The sequence below is a fragment of the Gobius niger genome (genome assembly GCF_951799975.1).
Source record: "Gobius niger genome assembly, chromosome: 1".
In the NCBI taxonomy this organism is placed as follows: domain Eukaryota; kingdom Metazoa; phylum Chordata; class Actinopteri; order Gobiiformes; family Gobiidae; genus Gobius; species Gobius niger.
The window spans coordinates 33351115-33373301 of NC_136852.1; the positions used below are offsets into that span (position 1 = coordinate 33351115).

The following is a 22187-nucleotide window of genomic DNA, read 5'->3' on the forward strand; positions in this document are numbered from 1 at the left end:
ATCAGATCATTGAATAGTTCAAATCTATCATATCTACATCGGACTAACAACTGCCCCATGCAAACTCCTGGACGTGACTGGACGACCCCGTTGCCCTGACTGACTCCTCAGCTTCCATGCGCTCCTATAGCGCTCATCACCGAGCACTAAACAAACGGCCCACATTCAACTGGGCAAGCACTCTGCTGCCCGCTCCACTGTGGGACTGAATACACCCTTTCTGTGAGCCTAAGTAGTCTCTTAAAAAGCAGGCTCCTCCCGCTCCAAGGGCTCTCAGATTAGCCCTTAATAAAGGAAGGGCCTGTTGATGGGCGCGCTGGTGTGCGGGATGGGGAGTAAGTGGGTGGGTTGGGGTGGGGGGGTTAAAGGGGGAGGGACACTGAGGGAGGATGGAGAGGAGGAAGAAGCGCTGCTGTACTTAGTGACGCCACGAGCTACCGCTTAGCAACCAGCCAGTTTGGATGGGAAAAAAGGGGCGATGCTGGACAAAAGAACAGCGTAATAATGTGCCCTTACTGTCTATGTAGCCTACTTTAGTCACTTTTGTCTGTAGCTCAATGTCACAACAGCAGGGCTTTACATAATGACACAATGTCAACATAAGAATCTGCCCAATAACTCAACAAGACAAGCTAGGACTGCAAATTTTCAGGGAATAAAACTCTTTAGACACTTATTTTAGCACTCAGATGGCCTCCACTACAAATCAGCTCGCTAATAGCAACTAAAGGCAGATGCAAAAAGGGAGATACAGCACCAATACAATATCTCGACATTGTAAAGAGTTGGATATTGTTCGTTCTCGTGGGTGATATCTCTGTAATTGACGGTCCAGTCCACGTGAAACAAAAAGTTCATCATCCTCTCTCTCAGCGTCCATGAAATAAGGTTCAATCATCTTCTCCTAAGAGTCCAAGAGTGGTGAGGATATTCAGAAGCATGCACAATGTGTTCAAAGTATAAACATGTTTGGGTTTGGACCTAATCCAGAATCCGCAGATACTGATTTGGAGAGTTTCGGATTGGAGGTTTCTTTCTTTCAGAGTTGTGCGGGCTCCAGCAGTCCATGTGAGATTATCGTTAACATCTCGAATTATTAGGCTGAGGCTTGGAGAAGTGTTTCCAAAAGCTAAAACTGGGCACAACATGGGACTTATATGAACAAACCACAATTCAAAAGTGCAAAAAACCTTCAGGCCGATCCATCGCCGAAGCGAGCGCACCGATCTCCGCCAAACCCCGCCGCACACAATGGAGCAGAAAGTGGCGTTGACGGGCGAACGGGCTGGGAGAAAAAGATGATTGGCGAGAACAGAAGAGAGCGGGGGCCGCGCTGAACAAACACGGCGCAGAGTAAACACGGATGAATCACCAGCCGCTCCGTCCGTCTGCGGAACCCTGCCCCGCATTCTCTCTATTCTCTGACACGCAGCACTGAATGAGCCGGCAAGGTGTGGCCCGCTCATTCAGCCGCTCATTCAGCCGCGCTCACCGGCATCTCGGGGCCTTTGTGTCCGCCGGGGCGCGCTGCTTCAAAGGGGGGGGGCATTTTAAAGCTCGTTTTGCACGTTCCTGCATCATCTTTTCTCCTTTTGTGAACCCGTTGGAGGACTCCTCGGTCCCAGCGAGCCATTCTGTGATACAGTACGATCGATCCAACGACTGGATCTCTTTATTTCTGCAAAGGCAACCCCGGACGAGCGCAAGAAACTGTCAGCAACACGTGAGGAACGCAAATGATTGGCATAAGCGGTTGAAGCCAGTCCACACATGCATTTCAGTCTTTTTTTTATAGGTCATATCCAAATGTGTGCCTCTCAGTGATGAAGCAGACTCTTTACAGATACTCAATATAAAACGTGCTGGTCGGCTATACGAATGGAACCCCAAAAGATTTAGTTCCAGGGAATAGTTTAAATAAAAGTCAAATAAATGAATAAAAGTAGCGGAAGGTGAAGGCAAGTCTTCCTCAGGGGCAACGGACAAAAACAAAAGGAACAGATTGACTAACAGGGGATTTGCGTAAAGCTCAAAGGCTCCATACCGGATATTGTTGGGTTTACAAACAATGAAACACTGAAATCACTGCTATCTTTCCTAAGCCATGTGGAACATCCCAATATGAGCAGGTTCCACAACTTTCAGGAAGCAACACCGTCAAGTACAGCTGCTATAGTTCAGGATAGAAAAGGCACACAAAGGTCAATGGTCTTTTTTTTCCACAAATGTTTTACGCCATACACAAGGACACATTTCATTTCCCCACTAGAGGAACTATCAGATATGTTGACTTTACTGCTTAAATGAGCAGATTAAGCCGCATGTTGCATATACTATACAAATATGGGGCCCATACAGGTGGCGGCAAGTCAGACTGAACATTGGATTTCTTAAGACATTCACCCGTTTCCGTGAACAAAGGAATCGTCCAAATCATTTGAAACTGTTTTGGGCGATGTTTTTTTTTGCCACATGCACTTGGAATCAAACATGTTTCTCTTGATGTCAATGAAGACCTTCATTTCAGCACATTCCTTAACTGCTCCTCCTGAACAGGCAGATATCCTTGTGCGTCAGGCCTACAGTCATCTCTCAATGCTCTTTGTTGACTCTGACACCAGAGCGGTCCTTCTCCTCTCCCCCCCTTGACTAATGCAGGTCATCACAGCCACCCTGCTCCTTTTAATTCTGCCATTAGAACACTTTGCACCGCACGTCGATGGATCGCTTGTAAAATCACAGAGCTGCTGGTGCTGACTTGGCACACAGAGAGCGCGCGGGGAGAGCGGTGGAATAGAGATGAAGTGAGAGATGGAGAGGGGAGAGGAGAGGAGAGGAGCGGAGAGGGGGGTGTTGCTCCGGCATAAGAAAATGACCAACCACTCTGCCGCCGAGATGATTATTATTAAAAATTCATCGACCGAATGGGAGGTGTGTAAGAAGGGGGGCACGATCCTGCTGTGCCTGCACCTAGACCTTAAGTACTCTGACCACAAATGAGCTGTTCACAGGTAGGAGTGGGGATGGGAGGGACAGGAGATAATTCAAAATCTGAAATCCAAATCTGCGCAAAAGGCATCACAGTTCACTATAGTGCACCAGCATTACGCACAAACCCAATCCAATTCAATACAATCCTGGAGAAATATTCGCAGCCAACGCATAGTCTGTGCTCATAATTGATACATAGGTATTATAATGAGAAACAATTTGATCACAGAATCAGAAGTCTTGAGGCGCGCCGCTGCCAAAATGTGCCAGTGAGACGCTTCAAGTGAAAGGGTGTGAGTCCTGCCTCACCATCAAATCTGATGTGGAGGTGAGAAATCTACTGCAGAACCCACAGAAAAGATCTGTGAGCCTAGCCACTAAAAGACTTTACACATTGTGAGATAAGTAAGTCGTTATTCTGGGTCTTCTGTGAGGGACAATCTGTTGAAACTCACTGAGAATGTTTGGATGAAACATGCAGCTACTACAATTATCTCATTCCTTCAAATATATTTTTGCGTGGCCCTTTGATGAGTCCAGGGAAACCATTTCAGATTTCTGAATCCTCCATCAGCACACATTTCTCCAAAGCGCGCAGTTGTGAAGCATGTTGTGCACCATGGCTCAACACCGCGTATCCAAATGTCCACTGGGTGCGTCTCACTGAATGAATAAAAGGGCCCGACAAAAGACACATGGATCATTCATAAACAGCTTAAAAGTTTGAAAGAGCGACGCGGAGCAGCTGCACTCACCGTCCACTTGTAAACACAGTAATCCAGCCACGAGCACCAGCGCCAGCGGACTCATCCTCGCATATTAAAACATCCACCGTCCGCGCGTAAAATCCACAAGTTATGCGGCAGAAATCCCAAATGGAAAAAAGAAAATACAGAGCGGAGTGTGTTCTTGTTGGAGCAGGTACTGATCCGAAATCTCTATCAAACGCCGGCTTTAAGAATCCCCAAAAGTGCAGTAGAGATCCATGGAGCGGCGGCGCGCCCTGGAGCTGCGCCTTATCCCGACCTCAGCGCTCGCCCCGCCGGCTTTGACCTATACTCGCTCCCGGGACGTGTTCGGGACCGGTGGAACGTCTCCCGCGGCTCGAAGAAGCAGCTCCTCATCGGAATCACGAGCCTCCCCTGCAGCTCCTTCCTTCTTTCCCTTCCTTCCCCTGCCCGCGCTCCTCCGCTCGCGTTGCCGTTGACAGCTCTTCAATCTTCGCGATGTCCCCACGCTTCATTCACCCGCGATCAGCGCACGTCCCGGATCCTCCAGCGGCGCGGCGCGCTCTCTCTGTCTCTATTCTCATTTCTTATGCCCTCTCCAAAAGTTCTGTTATGTTGTTTTGGTGAAGTCCCCATGCGTATAGAGCGAGACGCCAAAAGTCACAAGTCAGGAGAACATCCTCCTCCGCGGCGAGCAGAGAGAGGGAGCCTGGCTGCTGGTTGGTTGGTTGGTTGTTGGTTGGCTGGTTGGGTGGACGGCGCGCTCGGGTTGTGCTGGCGCTGTAGGAGCACGGCACGCGCTGCACACGCACGCGCAGCGGGGACACTTACGCGCCACGGGGAGTATAACAGGGGAGAGAGGAGACGGCGCGGGACAAGCACAGCTCCATCCAAGGACACAACGCGCAATTACGCACAGAACTTCATGGCACGATGTGAAAAGCGGGCTGTCCGCGTGTCCAGGCGCATCCGTTTGCTACATTTGTGACTCCTTCTTGGATGGTTTTGAAAGTTGCATGGACAAAACAGAGAAACGAAGGCGCAATGAAGCCCTAGTATTGTCAGATAGTCCCATGTACTTGATGTTCCTCTCTCACACGAGGACAAGAGTCAGTGATCTGTCCCTGATGTAGGATTGTTAGAAGAAATGTCCAAAGGAAAAAAATCCCAAATGTGGAAACAGTCTTTCTATTCCCCAATCACACCAATTCTAGGCCAAATCTAGTCAAATCTGGATGAATACTTGACCTAACTTATAATTATCTGTGATCTACTATTTATCATGCACACTGGTCTTAAGGAACCAGATAATCATGGATTTAACTGACTTTGATGTGCAATGTTTCAATTGTTTGTGTGTATCCACTTACCAAGGCACTCGCTTCAAAACCTCTATTTATAAAGTATTGCATATTTGTCTTCTCTCAACAAAAGTACTGCACAAGCACAGTACAGATCCTCCAAAGTAAATGAACTACTGAAAACCTGCCCAAGTCGCCTGATTTCTGTCAATATGGATGTTCATGATTAATCAGTGAATCGATTAATCGTCATTATGTGCTTGTGCATAATGACGATTAATTGTGGGATATTACTGGGGGGGGGGGGGGGGGGGGGGGGGTGTCATGTGTACAATCTTGTTGATATAAATTGTCCTGTATATTGACATTAAGTCGATAATCGTTTGATAAAGTTACCAATTATTCGATTCAACGCGACCGATTCACAAATACACATCATACACATCGTTATGCGCGATTAGAAATACCTCAGGATCCAATAACCGGCCCGGCCTCGTCTATATGAGCAAATCCGACCTTTATGGCGGCAGATATGAACGATTTCTTTTGCATCGCATGGCTCAATTTGAATCAATAAGTGAAGATTCTAAGGCAAACAAAGCCGGGCCCTGTGTTTACACGGAGCACGGTTTCCATATGGAGAGAAACCCGACGCCGACGCCCTGCATGTGATATTAATGCGCGGGGATATTGAGGCAGAATTGTAAATATGATCCCGGTCAGAAATCAATAAATGATTGACCACAGCTGCGTGTGTGGAAGGCGCTGGCCGTCCCCCTCGCCTCTCCCCCCCGGCACACGGGCCTGACCTGCCCGGGATTAGCGGGGAATTCAGATTGGTCTCATCTGAAATAATTATGGATATGGGGGAAGCACAGGCATGTTGTGTTTATGGAAGCGGGATTACTGTGGAGGCTGCCAGCTTTACTGCCCGGCAACATCCTCACCCCTGCAGCCTCATAGGACGAGCTGTGGGCTCCCCCTGCTGGAGAGGAAGGGAACGGCAGCTGTGGAGGAGAGCTCTCCATCAGCAGAGGAGTGATCAGTGGAAGAACTGTTGAAAACTGGAAAAGGAAAAGTATCAGAGTACGTTTTACTTATACTTAGCAAGTATTGTAAATCTGAACAGAAATACAAGCTTAAAACTCAAACTCAGTTACTGCTGTTTGTTGATACAATGCTCACTGCCATGCTTATGGAAGAGTTCGACAGAATGCACTGTTACCATGGAGATCCGCCATGTTTGTGGCTGTAAAGCAAGCATTTTCCATAGACTGACATGAGCTAAAAACAGTATAAAAAGTGGAGAAAAAGAACAATCTCCATTAGTTCTGCTGCAAAATCCCATGATGTTTAACGATATGACATCACAATCCTGAACTCTATACACGGACACATTTACTGTGAAGGTATAAAGCACATTTGGAGGAGTTGTGTGAATGTGTGGTTCTTTTGTGCCACTACAGCTGGTTTTATTTGTAGAAAAGTCATGAAATGAGTTCTGTCCTCCTTTATATTGTAAAAAAATATTTGTTGGGGAAAAACACTGTGCATCTAATTCTAAAACATATGTATCAGTGTCATGAACATGCAGGCTCATTTCCGTGATGGCGACCCAGAGAAGTGACCCTGCAAGTTGTGAAACCTGTTTATAAACCTGCTTATAAACCAACATTTTAATTTAGTGGCTTCGTCTTTTAGTGTTTGTTATTTATTTTATTTATTTATTTGTTTATTTTGTTGGGACAGTGAATGTTAAGGCGAGACACTGCAGGTGAACAGGGAAAACATGTATATTTACAGATATCAATTTGAAACGTTTGCTGTCGATCACTGACATAAATGTGAGAAAAAAATACATTGTTTTTTGTCATTTTATCTTTTCATATAAGAACAAGGTGTTTTATGCCTAAAATGCCCCAAATTTCCCATCTTTTTGGCGACGAAATCTGAATAATGGATAGAGCTACATTCAAATTTATGGTTTCATTTTATTGATGAATGAGTTACCAAGACTTTTTCAGAGGGGATTTGGGATTTCTTGTTATTGTAAGCAGTTTTTTGTAAAAATGTAATTTTCGCCTTATTTTTTGACATTCAAAACTCAATAAATGGGGCTTAAGGGATTAAATAATAAAAAATCCCTCTGAAAAAATCTTCCAAATATTGTTGAGTCCAAGGCTGGAAAATGTGAAGTCTTTAGGTCCGACTGACGTGGACATAGTGTCGCCACAATGACAGAAAAATGTGTTTTGAGAAAAAGGCCCTTGAAATTGTGTTCTCCCATATAAGTCTATGGGGGAACATTGAATCAGCGCAATATTTAAACATGTTATTGTGAAGATTAGGCATATTTTCTGTTTCCGGGTGAAAGCTTGTATGTTCAGAGACCAATTTGGCTCAAAACCTGAAAACTGAAAAAATTGACTTTTGCCTGTAGTGTCTCCCCTTAATGAACATACGTGGGTCTCATGCATGTAAACAAGCCACATCGGATTGGCTAATTTCCATCCGTCGTCCCCCATGCGCCCTCTCAAACACACTCTCATTCATCCTGGCCTATTGTGCATGTTTTTAGTGGTAGGCGAAACCGGAGTACCTGGAGGAAACCAACACAGACGCGGGGAGAACAGGCAAACTCCACACAGAAAGAGAAAATGACAGGCTCACTGAGGGCAGAGTGTAAGCATGGATCTTTGGGACTTCGTCATCTTCATCTTCACTCTGCTGGTCCTCCTTCATGAATGCATTTGTCTGTGTTATATGAGCTATTACAAATACTGTGTTTGGGCATCATGTATAAACCCTGTGTAGAATTGTGCTGCTGTTTTCTGACCTGGCCATGATGTTTTTGATCACAATGACTTCCTGGCAGCTTCTGATTCAGCCGCCGATGGCACAATTCCAGATTTAAAAATGTCCAGAGTAAGAAAGTGCAAGCCTGCCCGAAGATGTGGCAGAAAGTAAAAAGCATTCATTTTAATACTTGAGTAAAATACAAGTACCAAAAAAATGTGTACCTGGTACTTTTACGTTTAGCTTTGCGGGTGTGTGATGTGTAAATCTGATCATTCAGCATGAATTAGATGAGATGATGGGCACAATGGTGGTCGATGGTTATTCCAATTATTTAGTTTGAGATTTGTGGTAAATATCAATCAAAGTTTCAACAATTTAATTAGTTTTATTGTTTATTTTTTTGAATGCAGAAAGGTTGAACTCGTGACTTTTACCTTCTGTAATGTGACACACTCACGGCCCATTGGTGCAGCAGTTATTCACACTGTATGATGCATGAGGTCTTTGGTCCTATTGCTTTGTTTTGTTTTTATTTGGTGTTCCTCCCATGTGTATAATTGGGCATCTGTCCTAAGAGTCTTCTGGATCTCCCCTCTAAAGCTCCGTCCACCTGAGGGCATCGGAAGTTAAAAAAAAAAAAATCCCTTTTGAAAACATTAATATAAAGAGTTTTGAAAAAGAGCTGGAGGAGCATTCATCTGACTGCCATAAACTCCCTGTAACACCCCCCCTGTAACTGCCTCTGCTGCTCTAATGATAGCTTTGGCCGTGTTTTCCCTGAGCTTTGTCTGTCAGGCTGCATGTCCAGACCTGCTCCATGAAAAGCCTTTACAGTGTTAGAAGTTCTCTCTCTCTCTTCCTCTTTTATTGCTATTTCTGTCTCGCGCCCTTTTTCATTCTGTTGGTCTACTCTCTCTCTTTTCCCTCTCTCTCTGCCTCGCTCTCCTTCTCCCTCTCTTTCTCTCTCATTTTTCCCTCCCCTCCCTCCCCCCTTTCTCCCCCCCCACCCTCCCTCTCTCTCTTTCTCCCCCTCCCTCCTTCTCTTTCTCTCTCCCTCTCTTTCTCCCTCTCTCTCTCTCTTTCTCCCCTCCCTCCCTCTCTTTCTCTCTCCCTCTGTCTTCCTCTCCCTTCCCTCCCTCTCTTTCTCCCCCTCTCTTTCTCTCTCCCTCTGTCTTTCTCTCCCCTCCCTCCCTCTCTTTCTCCCCTCCCTCCCTCTCTTTCTCTCTCCCTCTGTCTTTCTCTCCCCTCGCTCCCTCTCTCCCCTCCCTCCCTCTCTTTCTCTCTCCCTCTGTCTTTCTCTCCCTTCCCTCCCTCTCTTTCTCTCTCCCTCTGTCTTTCTCTCCCCTCCCTCCCTCTCTTTCTCCCCCTCTCTTTCTCTCTCCGTCTGTCTTTCTCTCCCCTCCCTCCCTCTCTTTCTCCCCCTCCCTCCCTCTCTTTCTCCCCCTCTCTTTCTCTCTCCCTCTGTCTTTCTCTCCCCTCTCTCCCTCCCTCTCTTTCTCCCCCTCCCTCCCTCTCTCTCTCCCTCCCTCTGTCTTTCTCTCCCCTCCCTCCCTCTCTTTCTCCCCTCCCTCCCTCTCTTTCTCTCTCCCTCTGTCTTTCTCTCCCCTCCCTCTCTCTCTCCCCTCCCTCCCTCCCTCTCTTTCTCTCTCCCTCTGTCTTCCTCTCCCTTCCCTCCCTCTCTTTCTCCCCCTCTCTTTCTCTCTCCCTCTGTCTTTCTCTCCCCTCCCTCCCTCTCTTTCTCCCCTCCCTCCCTCTCTTTCTCTCTCCCTCTGTCTTTCTCTCCCCTCCCTCCCTCTCTCCCCTCCCTCCCTCTCTTTCTCTCTCCCTCTGTCTTTCTCTCCCTTCCCTCCCTCTCTTTCTCTCTCCCTCTGTCTTTCTCTCCCCTCCCTCCCTCTCTTTCTCCCCCTCTCTTTCTCTCTCCGTCTGTCTTTCTCTCCCCTCCCTCCCTCCCTCTCTTTCTCCCCCTCCCTCCCTCTCTTTCTCCCCCTCTCTTTCTCTCTCCCTCTGTCTTTCTCTCCCCTCTCTCCCTCCCTCTCTCTCTCCCTCTCTTTCTCCCCCTCCCTCCCTCTCTCTCTCCCTCCCTCTGTCTTTCTCTCCCCTCCCTCCCTCTCTTTCTCCCCCTCCCTCCCTCTCTCTCTCACTCCCTCTCTCTTTCTCCCCCTCCCTCCTTCTCTTTCTCCCCCTCCCTCTCTTTCTCCCCCTCTCTTTCTCTCTCCCTCTGTCTTTCTCTCCCCTCCCTCCCTCTCTTTCTCTCCCCCTCTCTCTCTTTCTCCCCCTCCCTCCCTCCCTCTCTCACTCCCTTTCTCTCTCTCTTTCTCCCCCTCCCTCCTTCTCTTTCTCTCTCCTTTTTACCTCCCCTCTCTCTCTCTCTCCCCCTCCCTCTTTCCCCCTCTCTCTCTCTCTCTCCACGTTTTCTCTCCCCTCCCTCCCTCTCTCTCACTTCCCCCTCCCTCTCCCTCCCTCTCTCTGCCTCTCCCGCTCTTGTCACCCAGCCCAGCGTGGCGATTTGTCTTCATATTTCCCTCTCTTTGCGGTGTGCATGTAAATGTGCCTTCCACACTCGGCTGGCCTAGTTTCACGGTGCACATGAGCTCAGGACACTCCACAACAATCAATATCTACATGAAAGCTCCGGTCTGCGCCCAACAGACCTGGCTTTGCCTTTGGTTTACGTTTCACACTTTATCACCAAGAGCGGCCACGGTTTGATGGGAGCTCCCTCTGCAGGCAAGAGGAGGAATAAAACACCGTAGAGTGAATGCAAGCCTCCATCTTTCAGCTAGCAGCATGCTAACAAACACTATTCCAGGTTTCCGCTGCACAGTCACTGCTGCGGGGGCCGCCCGGGGCCCCACGCCAACACCAAGGCCAAAGTCTGGGTGTGACCAACAAGAACTCCGGACATCAGAGCTGCTGTCGAGTCAGCGGCAGGTTCAACAATCCTGAGAACTGCAGACCGCTGCCAAAGGAAGAGTCCCAAAAGAACCATGTGTGACTGTTTGCTTCGTCACGGTAAAAACAAAAGTGAAACTGTGTGAGCGCACGGAAATCATTTGTTTAGGAACTTTTTTTTATTTTAGTGAATTTATGAGACGCAGATCAGAGGAAGGTCTTTAAGATCTTTAAAAACATTCACACCATGTTTGTTTCTTTTAGATACGGTCATAATCATCTACACTGTGTTCCAAATTATTATGCAAATTGGATTTTTGTGTCAAAAAGGTAAAAAAAATAATAATAATAATGAAACTCATGGATGGTATCGTGTCTTGGGGCTCTATGAATCACTGACATTAATCTCAGAGACCTGGGATGATTAGTTTTCAGGTTAAGCCCAGTTAAGGGAAAAACTGCTGAAAAGGGTGTTCCACTTTATTATGCAGATCATCATTTTCAAGCAATATGGGAAAGAAAAAGGGTCTTTCTGCTGATGAAAAGCATGAAATAGTTGAATGTCTTGGTCTAGGTATGAAAACCTTCGATATTTCATGAAAGATTAAGTGTGATCATCGTACTGATAAGAGATTTGTGGATGATTCAGAGCACACTCAGGTTTGTGCAGATAATGGCAAAATATGGACGGTTTCTGCCAGACAAACACATCAGATTAGGAGAACAGATGCTACAAAGCAGCATACAGGTATTTGAAGCTGCTGGTGCCTCTGGAGTCTCCCGAACATCAAGGTGTAGGACCCTCCAGAGGCTGCAGTTGTGCATAAACCTTCTATCCGGGCCTCCCCTAAACAGTTAATTGAAGCTGATGAACAGAAACGGCTGCAGTGGCTCAGAAATACATGAAGACTCATTTTCAAACAGTCTTGTTCACTGATGAGGTCGTGTAACCCTGGATGGTCAGATGGATGGAGCAGTGGATGGTTGGTGAATGGCCACAATGTCCCAACAAGGCTGTGACGTCAGTAAGGAGGGGGCGGAGTCATGTTTTGGCCCAGAATCATGAGGAGAGAGCTGGTCGGCCCCTTTAGGCCCTTTTAGGCTCCCTGAAGGTGTGAAAATGACCTTTGAAAAATATATGGAGTTTCTGACTGACCACTGTCTTCTATGCTACAAAAAGAAGAGCCGTGTTTTCCCTAACAAAATCCTCTTCATGCATGACAACGGACCATGTCCTGCTGTAAAGAAAACCTCTGCATCACTGGCTGCTATGGGCATAAAAGGAGAGAAACTCATGATGTGGACCCCCTCCTCCCCTGACTTCAACCCTATTGAGAACCTTTGGAGCCTCAACAAAAAAAAATTCTATGAGGGTGGGTGGCAGTTTTCATCCAAACAGCAGCTCTGGGAGGTTATTCTGACATCCTGCAAAGAAATCCAAGCAGAAACTGTCCAAAAACTCACAAGTTTAATGGATTTAAGAATTTTGAAGCTGCTCTCACACAAGGGCTCCTTTGGTAAAATATAACTTGACCTGTTAATATTTTTTTGATTGAAATAGCTTTTGATTTCAGTAAATATGACCTCCGAATGCTACAAATACAACAAATGACCATTTTCAGTTAATTACAAGCTTTAAAATGTATTGAAACGATGAGTTGCATAATAATTTGGAACAGTGGATTTTGAGGTTTTTACTATTTTTTTTTTTTTTTAAATACCGTTATCACTAGGAAATTTTTTCCACCACATTTAAATGATCCTCTTCCAGTTAAAGACTTGAAAATTATGCTGACTCTCATTTGAGTTGACAATTTAGAAAATCTTAGAAAAATGTCATTTGCGTAATAATTTGGTGTGCATGTAAATGTGCCTTCCACACTCGGCTGGCCTAGTTTCACGGTGCACATGAGCTCAGGACACTCCACAACAATCAATATCTACATGAAAGCTCCGGTCTGCGCCCAACAGACCTGGCTTTGCCTTTGGTTTACGTTTCACACTTTATCACCAAGAGCGGCCACGGTTTGATGGGAGCTCCCTCTGCAGGCAAGAGGAGGAATAAAACACCGTAGAGTGAATGCAAGCCTCCATCTTTCAGCTAGCAGCATGCTAACAAACACTATTCCAGGTTTCCGCTGCACAGTCAGTCGGAGTGTGCCTAAATCAAAACTTTAATGTCAGTGACTCCAGACTTTAACCTCTTAACTCCCGCCTGAACCGAGAGGATCTTTTTCCTCACGTCATCAGATTTTTTTTCCATCATTTTTTTGTTGGGTATTCAACTCATTTTTTTAACTTTTTTGTCATTTTTTATCACATTTTTGTACATTTTTTTGTCACATTTTGTCACTTTTTTGTCAATGTTTTCTCACTTTTTTGTCACATTTCCATCATTGTTTTCGTCTCAGTTTTGTTGCTTTTTTCCAGAAGCTTTTGGACTGGGGTAAAGCCAAACTGGAGAAAATGTGCTCGGTTCAGGTGGGAGTTAAGGGGTTAATTACTCCGTTCAAAACATGTTTAACTCCCTGTTTAGCTTTTTTGTTTTTTTATTATAATCCTGCACCTGAACCGTGCACAATATGTCCTCCAGTCTAAAAGCTTCTTGAAAAAAAAGTGTCATAATAGCAACAAAAATGAGACGATGACAAGGGTGAAAATGCAACAACAGAGCAACAAAAAAAGTGATGAAAAGGCGACGAAAAAGCAATGAAAAAAAAAGCCACAAATTAGCAACGAAAAAGCAATGAAATAAAGTCAAAAGCCAACGACAGTGCCAGGAAAATGATCCTTTTGGATGAGATTTGTCTCTAGATTTTAGCAAAGCTGAACTGGAAAAAATGCCCCTGGTTAAGATGGGGATTAAGAGGTTAAAAACAATTTCAGAAATATTTGCTCAAATCCCTGCGTTGTGTGGGGTGTGTTTTTTTTTTTTCCTGCTATTTATTTATCTCACTTTTCAGAATTAAATATATTAAATATCCTAACAGCCATTCACAAAGTCCAATCCACAAATCTCTTATGACTCTGAATGTGTTATTATTGTACATGAAAAGTAAGTAAGTAGTCTTTGGAGCCCCTGGAGCCCATTTTGGGAACCATTGCCCTAATAGAAGGATCTGGGGGTTCTCTAAGGGAAGTTTGAAAGGAAAAGACAGTATTATTTATGTATTATTTGGTGTAAATCATCTTTGGCCCAGTAGATGTTTGGTTTATAGATGATGAAAATGAAGTGGACACTCTCTCTGCAGGAGCACTTCTGCTGTGGAACAAAAAACAACCAGGGAAGATGTTTACTCAGAGCTGCCTGAATAAAGTCAAGTACTACTCCAGGTTTGTTTGTTAGGCTATAACTTGCTTTGTTAGGCTATAACATGGTTAAAAGCGTTTACATGATATGTCTCTTTTTCTAATCTCCCCACACTCATTTTGGTTATTTCAGGTCTCAAATTGCCTCCTATACAAGTCCTTTCTTCTGCCCACTCTCATTTTTTTTGCTGGATTTAAAATGCCGCTTGTGCTTTCCTTTTCCTTCCCGGCGCGCACAGAGCAGCGCGAGAGCCGAGCTCAAACGTATCGTGTCATCAGTGTTGCCGAGGGTTCAGGGGCGAATAAAAGCCAGACAGCGGCGATTGGAGAGAGGTCATTTACGGAGAAGAAAGGCGCGGCGCGTAAACAAAGCGGAGATGGCTTCGGTGATGGAGGGGGAAGTGGAGTGTGATCTCCCCTCGGGCCACGCTGTTATTTAGCTGGCACATTACATCAGGGAGTCCTCACTCACAGCTCCGGGTGACACATACAGACCCTCCACTCACCGTCAGCCAGGACAACAAACCCAATGTTGTCTATTATATTAATAATGGATAGAGCCGGGTTTAAATTTAGAGTGTTGTTGACGTATTAGCAGCAAAGATTTGCTCAGAGCTGAGTTTGGATAACTAAAAACATGTACAACAGGCCAGGATGAATGATGTGTGTGATGTATGGTGGGGGTCAGACGTGGGTGCAGACGTGTGCAGTCGCTTCTGTCAGTCTCCCCCAGGGGAAACTGAAGCTACAAACGCAGTTCACCACCACCGAGTCTGGAGTGAATGTACAATTGTCTCATGTAAAGCGCTTTGTGACTGTCTGTGAAAGGCGCTGTAGAAATAAAGGTCTTGCTTGGTTTTAGTTTAGGCCACACCACCTTTGCTCTGCCCAGTCCCGTCAGACCTTTGGAGCTCAGCAGGGAAGGGCCTGGCAGGACTTGGATGGGAGACCGTTTGGGAACACCAGGAAGCCTAGCGAATGTAATGTGTGAGTGAGTGAGTGGTTGATGGTGGTCGGAGGGGCCAATGGCGCAGACTGGTTGCCTCGCTTCCGTCTACCCCAGGGCAGCTCTGGCTACAATAGTAGCATACCACCACCGAGTATGGTGTGAACGAATAGTGCAATGTAAAGCATCTTTGAGTGTCCAGAAAAGCACTATATAAAACCAATGCATAATTATTATTATTATTATTATTATTATTAGAGAAAAAAGAAATATTAAAAAAATATGTTAAAAAATGTTGCCTTGTTTTTTGAGGTTCAAAGCTAAATAACGTATGCAGGAATTGGATATCTAAACAAAAAACTCCAAAACATTGCGAAGTCCGAGGCTGAAAAGTCTGGAGTCTGTCCGAGCTACTAAAGTGACTTAAAGTGTGCACATGTGTGTTTAAATCCCCGCAGACTTGAGCAGCTGGCCTCTTCCATGAAGGAGATGGTCATCACATATGGATTACAGAGTGCTACAGAGTCAGTGTTTGAGGCGTTGGAAAAACGGTGGAAACAGGTGAATATAAGTCTGCACAAGCTCTGGTTTTCCAAGCACTTCTTTCCACTGTTTTCCAGACACATAGCTGAAAAGAGATAGCCGCAAAGCCACTCATTTTGCATGGGTGTTCATCGTCTTCCATGGCCAGTCTTCTGCCAGTTTTCTGCAACAAAATATGTTCAAAGGAACGAATCAAGATACAGTAGGTGGTGGAATGCACCGTAGTTTGGGTCGCAGTCTGCCATTAAGTTGATAGAAGAAGAAGAAGATGAAGAGGAAGGAGAAGAAGAAGAAGGAACTAAGCACCAGCAACCAGGTCTGAACGTCTGGACCAAACAGCAGCCCACCCAAACAAAGGGCCAAAAGGCTTTTAACAGAGCTCATCATTACTGAAGGTAAGTCAGCACATGCACACGCTCAGATGTGCAGTTTGTTTGTAGAAGTTCTTTGTGTAACAATGTAACATTGACTAGGTAAAATAGCTCTATTCTGATCGTTTATGAGTTTACCTTAATGAGACGAGGAGAAAGTGTTTGTTTTTTGTCTGAAGAAGGGCTTATCGCCTGAAACGTCACTTTGGTGAGCTTATATTCAAAAGCTGGGGAGCTAACAGTTGTGTGGATCTCGTCTTTTCTTCATATACTTTATTGTTCCCGTAGGGAAATGTGTTTCTGCATTTAACCCATCTGTTGGCCCTCCAGCCACTTTCCACACGGTCCCTTAACGGTTCGACCCAGGCCCTCCTGCTTCACATCCACCAGGTTACATGGCCTTATTCATCCGTGATGCTTGTGTTTGGAACGTCGTCCATGACTTCGCCCTTTGACTCTGGTGGCGATGAGTCCGTGACACAGTATCTGGGCCAGACGTGGAGCTACAGGACCAATGCCGCCTCTCTAACTAATATCACCACACATGTACCGCATGTTAATTACCGCAGACGGAACACACCATGAATCAAAGAGTGACGGAGACAAAACGCACACTTACGGCCGACCACGCTCGCTCTGCGCCGACTGGGACCAGCTAAAGTGTTTTTAATTGTGTTCCGGGTCAGGGGGCCAGGCAGCGGCATCTCTCTCCGTCAGAGTGAGTGGTATTCGGGGGGCTCTTAGCGGGGGACGAGGGGCGCCATGTATGTGTGTGTGTGTGGGGGGGTTTGGGGCGCTGCCTTATGGGGGACGTAGCGTGAGCTGCTGTGATTAATGAAGACATCAGAGTGGCTCGTCCCTAATGGCACCTGGGGAGGGCGCATAGCTGAGCGCCATAAGAAAGCAGACTGTTTGCACCTGTACACACTCTGCAGCTCCAAGGCCCAAGGTCCTACACTTCTTTATTATTTCTTTACACGCCACCTTTACGTTTGTAAAGTTTCAATAGTTCGTTGTTTTCAAACTCACTCAAACTCATTTCTAACATCTCAATCTTTCCTTGGGCAAGAGTTTTTTTTTTCCAACCTTCAGGACACTTTTTCAGGGTCATCGTCACACTAATGCAAGCAACAACTGAAAGAAATGCTGTTGTTTTATGTCGATAAGATTTAGGTTTGTGTGTGAGGAAAGGCTGCAGCCTTATTGTTAGAAGGCCAAATCATCAACCAACATTCTTTGATCCAAGAGGCTTCATCAGGTCTGTGTTTTTATAGAAACAATCTCTCACCGAAGAGAAATGAGGGGTTTCGGAGCTGTTAACAGGGTTTATACAAATCAAATACTTTTTAAAATCAATCAATTTCTAAACACAACTATGCAAAACATTTATAATCATAAACATTTGAATTCTAACGTTCTAAGTTTGATCTATTCTCATAAACAAAGGAACAAATCAAAATGTGGATATTTGCAGGTGAACAGGGGGAAAAATGTTGTCAATTCGAACTTTTTGCTGTAAATTACCTATAAAATGGCTATATGTTCAGCTAACAAATCTAAATAATGGATTGAACCAGGTTAAAATGTATGGTTTTATTTTGTCGTTACAAAGATTTGTTCGGAGACGATTTTGGATGTGGTTTAGTTTTTGAATAAGCTATTTAGTGAGAACAATTTGAATGTAAATTTATTCATGTTTGTTTGCGATTCAAAGCTCAATTAATTGGGCAGAAAATCCTTGAAAATAGAGAAAAAAAGACAAGCCTTTATTGATCTCACAATGGAGAAATTCACTTGTTACATTCAGCTCTCAGGGCGTGCAGGAAACTGTCCTGTCTTTATGTATATAGCACCTTTCACAGACAAAGTGCTTCACAACACAGTTAAAAAGCAGAAATTACATACGATATAAAAAGGGTCAAGACAACACAGAAATCACAGCAGCCCAAAAGTAGCTATTTAAAAGCTTGAACAAATAAATGTGTCTTAAGGACACTTTTGAAAGTATCAGCAGAGCCAATAGAGCACAAAGAGGGCAGAAGATCGTTCCACAGACCTCAGAGCCTGCACAGGGGTGTAAGGCTGGATCTGATCACTGATGGAAGAAGTTGTTTCAAAATAGGAGATATGTGGGTCCTCCTGCATTCTCGCTGCAGAGTTTTGCACTACTTGCAGTCGAGAGAGCTCCTTGTTTAGACATGAACAGTTACAGTAGTCTAAACGTGAAGACACAAACGCATGGATGATCAGCTCCAAATCATTACGTGCGACCATATTCCTAAGTTTAGAGATTGTCCTCAGTTGAAAGAAGCAGTTCCTCCCAAGTTTCGAAGGCTTGGCTTCAAGGACAGGCCTAAGTCACCCAGGTACTGTGTAATCTAGGGCTGCTCGATTCTAGAAAAAATAATAATCACGATTATTTTAGTAATAACTGAAATCACGATTATTTGTTGCCTTAAAACAAAAATCTTTATTTTATTTATTCATTTTTATTTTAATTTTAAAAAACAACTATGGACTACATTTTCTTTGGACAATAAACTTTTTTTTTTCTTTTTTTTTTTAATATGCTCACGTTTAGGGACACCTGCCCCCTGCTGGCCAGCCCTCACACCTGTCCAACAGAGCGGCACAGCCTGATGACATCATCACACAGCGCTAATGTTTTTATGTCAAACCAAAGCACGAGCCTTTAGCTCGTGAAATGTGAAGGGAACAGAAACAATCATCTCAGCAGCATGAAATAAAAAGAGTTTGTTTGAGCTCCGTTGATCTGCTCCTGAAGAAGAGTTTTAGACTTTTCCACTAAACAAAACCAGTGTCTGAGCAAAGGATGTGGAGGCTTCTGAACAGCTGTTCTCCTTTCAGCACAAGGTGAGCTCTGAACAGTGGCGTTATCTAAAGAGTTAGGTATACAAAATATTAGTACCATATTTTTTACAGTTCTGTCAGGCTGTGCTGGTGTTTCAGCTGATCAGACGCGTCACACAAACCGCGCAGGACGGACTTTTTGCGCTTTGGATGGACGAGCGGGAGGGCATCCTTAATAATCGTTTTTTTCTCGATTATGCTATTTTTGTGATCGTCTCATGTAATAATCGAAATCATAATTGAATTTCGATTAATTGCACAGCCCTAGTTTAATCCCTGGAATTGCATCCTCAGGTGCAATAACCAGTGTTTCTGTTTTGTCTGCATTGAGCTGCAGAGAGTTATCGCTGAGCCATTGTTTTGTCCACTAGACAATGGAGTAGAGAGTGCAGCTTCTGGATCTCAGACGCCTTAAAGGAACAGTGAAGCTGGATATCGTCAGCAAATAGGTGGAAAGAAACATCACTGAACCTTTGGATGATCTTTCCCAAAGGAATCAAATACATCAAAAATAAGACGGGACCCAAAACAGACCCTTGAGGCACTACATACACGGTAGCGCAGCGGTTAGCGCCTCCGCTTCACAGCTAGAAGCTAGAAGGTCCCGGGTTCGATTCCCACCAGGACGGGGCCTTTCTGTGTGGAGTTTGCATGTTCTCCCCGTGTCTGCGTAGGTTTCCTCCGGGTACTCCGGTTTCCCCTACCACTAAAAACATGTGCAATAGGTGAATCCTCAAGCCAGGTGATTCTGACCATCAGCCTGGCTCCACATCATGGAGATGGGTCCCCGGGCGCGGCACGGCCGTCGACCACTGCTCCTTACGGGTTGCCCCAGTGGCATCGAAGGATGGGTTAAATGCAGAGGACAAATTTCCCTACGGGGACAATAAAGTATACAAACAAACAAACAAAAACAAAACCGACTCAGACCTTATTTGGTTAGCTGTGACACTAAAGTTACATACATATGAGGAGAACCACTGTAGAACTGACTTTTTGGTTGTGTTTTCACCCTCATTTACGTCTCGGTTATGTCGCTGTTTCAATGCTTTTTTTCAAGAAGCTTTCAGATTTGGTCAAAGTCGAACCGTGGGCAAAATGTGCTTAGTTAAGGCGTGGGTTCAGAGGCTAAAGGGGGATTTTTTATCTGACAATAAAACTAAGATATTAAGAATAAAACTTGAACATATGTATATAAAATATGATATAGAATGTATACAAACCTTGAGCAACAGAGATAAGTTTTTGAATCATATCTGCACTGTGAGTGGAATGGCTGTTCATATCCATAAATGTGGCCATACTGCCTGACTCTAAAGGTAAAGTCATCTGTTCTCCCTCACTGGGGCATGATTCTTCCCCCTGCTCCTCCTCCGTCAGCACTTCCTGTCAGCTCTACGCCATCAGCGTCTTATTAATGCGCCGCTGTGTCAGACAGATATGACGACCCCCCCCCCCTCCACACACACACACACACACGCGGGTCCACACAGTCACGCATAACTCACGTGAGCTCGATGCGGCGCCGTGCGGGGGGTAAGTTATGGCTGTGTTTAGCAACTTTTGCAGATTGTTTGCCAAAGCACTCGTACATCACGTGCGGAGCGCCCGTCCCGTCGCTGCCGCTGGATGTCCCACCGCGCTCAGGAACACGTCAGACTGCTCTGCCTGGTCCACCTGCTGACGGCTACAGGCTTATTCACTGTTGTTTCAGGTAATCGCTTCAAACACATCTCACAGTTTGTTGGTTGAAAAATGCTGTGTTTTTATTGCACCGTCCATCACAGACAGAACAGCTCATGTCCAAAAGCTCCTCAATGCCTGTGCTTTGTTCATTTATATATTTTTCTTTAACAATAGTATTGAGATGTTACTTTTTACTGCAGATAAATGCTCTCTTTTCTCCTTTACTTCAGCTCCGTGTGGATTTTCTCGTGTGTTATAAGTAACTTATTATACGGCTCTTCACAACGTAAGTAGAAGCTCCGTTGATTTGAATGGGATTTCCCAACATTCTACCGGTCATTATTTTCTGATACAGGACCTCCGAAAAAAATAATGACGCTGCCAATGGCAACAGAGTTGGTGCTTTCATATCACTCCGCGCGTACGTATGTAGTAGCGGACACTATCTCTGTCCCCGTCACTGCGAGAGAAGTTGGGGGAATCACTCGTGAAGTTAGCGTGAGTCTGACTTTCAACTTACCCAGAGATTCACCACCATTCCTCCAACTGCACCTTCAACTAGTGGAGTGACTGAAGGACGAGATCATCGACCCGGCCGAGGACAGGAACTTCTACATCACCGTGGACACAACCTGATCATCAAGCAGGCGCGTCTGTCCGACACGGCAAACTACACCTGTGTGGCCAAGAACATTGTGGCCAAGCGCAAGAGCTCCACCGCCGTGGTCATCGTCTACGGATTTCCCATCAACCAGTGCTCCTCCTGTGACCAAAACAGTGAAGATGGCGGCCGCGACACAACGATCTTTCACCAAAGAAAAAAAAGAGTGGTGCGCACTGAATGGGTGCTGCTGCCGGATGCTCTCTCATCGAATGCAATTTCTCCATCTGTGAGATCAATAAAGTACCATCTTATCTTATCTTATCTTACTAAGTAGCTAGGCTAGCAACTAGCCTTGCTGCTTCTAGCCTAGCAAAACGTTGCAGAGCAACGCGCAAACTTTTGGGAACTGAACTAACCTTTGGACCTTCATAAAAGTGTACGAAGTTTATGTTGTGTGTTCAGTTGGCAAATGGCCGTATAATAAGGGGGATAATGTATAGAACGCTGGTCTTTATTGGAAAAATAAGCACCGACATGGCGAACCGGACCCCGACGTGAAGCAGAGGGGTCTTGTTTCGCCCTGAAGTTCTATACATTATCCCTTACTTATCCAATAGCTGCAGCTCATTTTGGCTCAATATAAACATGTTGTATCTCTTTAATTTGGATTTTTCTGAGGACTTTTTAGTCGCTGGGTTAGTTTTTCAGATGAATAAACCCTTGGGCATAAAACGGCGTAAGAGCCGCCAAACTGCTAGCTGCGAGTTAGCAACATTAGCAACATTAGCCTGTATGTTGTAAACACTGCAGACTCCACGCTGCAGCACTAACATTTAACTCTGGTTAAATCCAGCACAGACTCTGATTTAGGGAGTGTCGTCTGTAATAAAGTCAGCTCTATGTGGATTATTGTATTTACACAAAACTATTCTCCAGTCTGTTGCTATTTTCTCTCCTCAGTGGAGCTGCTCCTGTAGGAGCGCCGGCCACTCGTCAAGTGGTATCTGTTTCTGGTATCAGGACCTTATTATTGAGTATGAGTATGAGTACAAGCATGTGGTATCGGCTCGATACCCCATACTGGTATCGGTGCATCCCCAATTTTAACCAGAGTCAATATGTGTCGATCAACAAATAAGACAAGAT

General features: G+C 45.1%; 1 protein-coding gene across 6 annotated transcripts in view; it reads right to left on the reverse strand.

Annotated features, from left to right (window-relative positions):
• The window catches only part of robo2 (roundabout, axon guidance receptor, homolog 2), a 567892-nt gene that overhangs the window by 342310 nt on the left and 203395 nt on the right, over positions 1–22187 (reverse strand). Inside the window, exon 1 of one of the 6 annotated variants that reach the window (XM_079559101.1) lies at positions 3747–4521. The exons of the other annotated variants lie outside the window; for them this stretch is intronic. Coding sequence (XP_079415227.1) covers positions 3747–3801 — 55 coding nt within the window. The 5' untranslated portion in view covers positions 3802–4521. Of the gene's footprint in view, positions 1–3746; positions 4522–22187 lie in introns of those variants that run through there. 6 annotated transcript variants of the gene reach the window in all.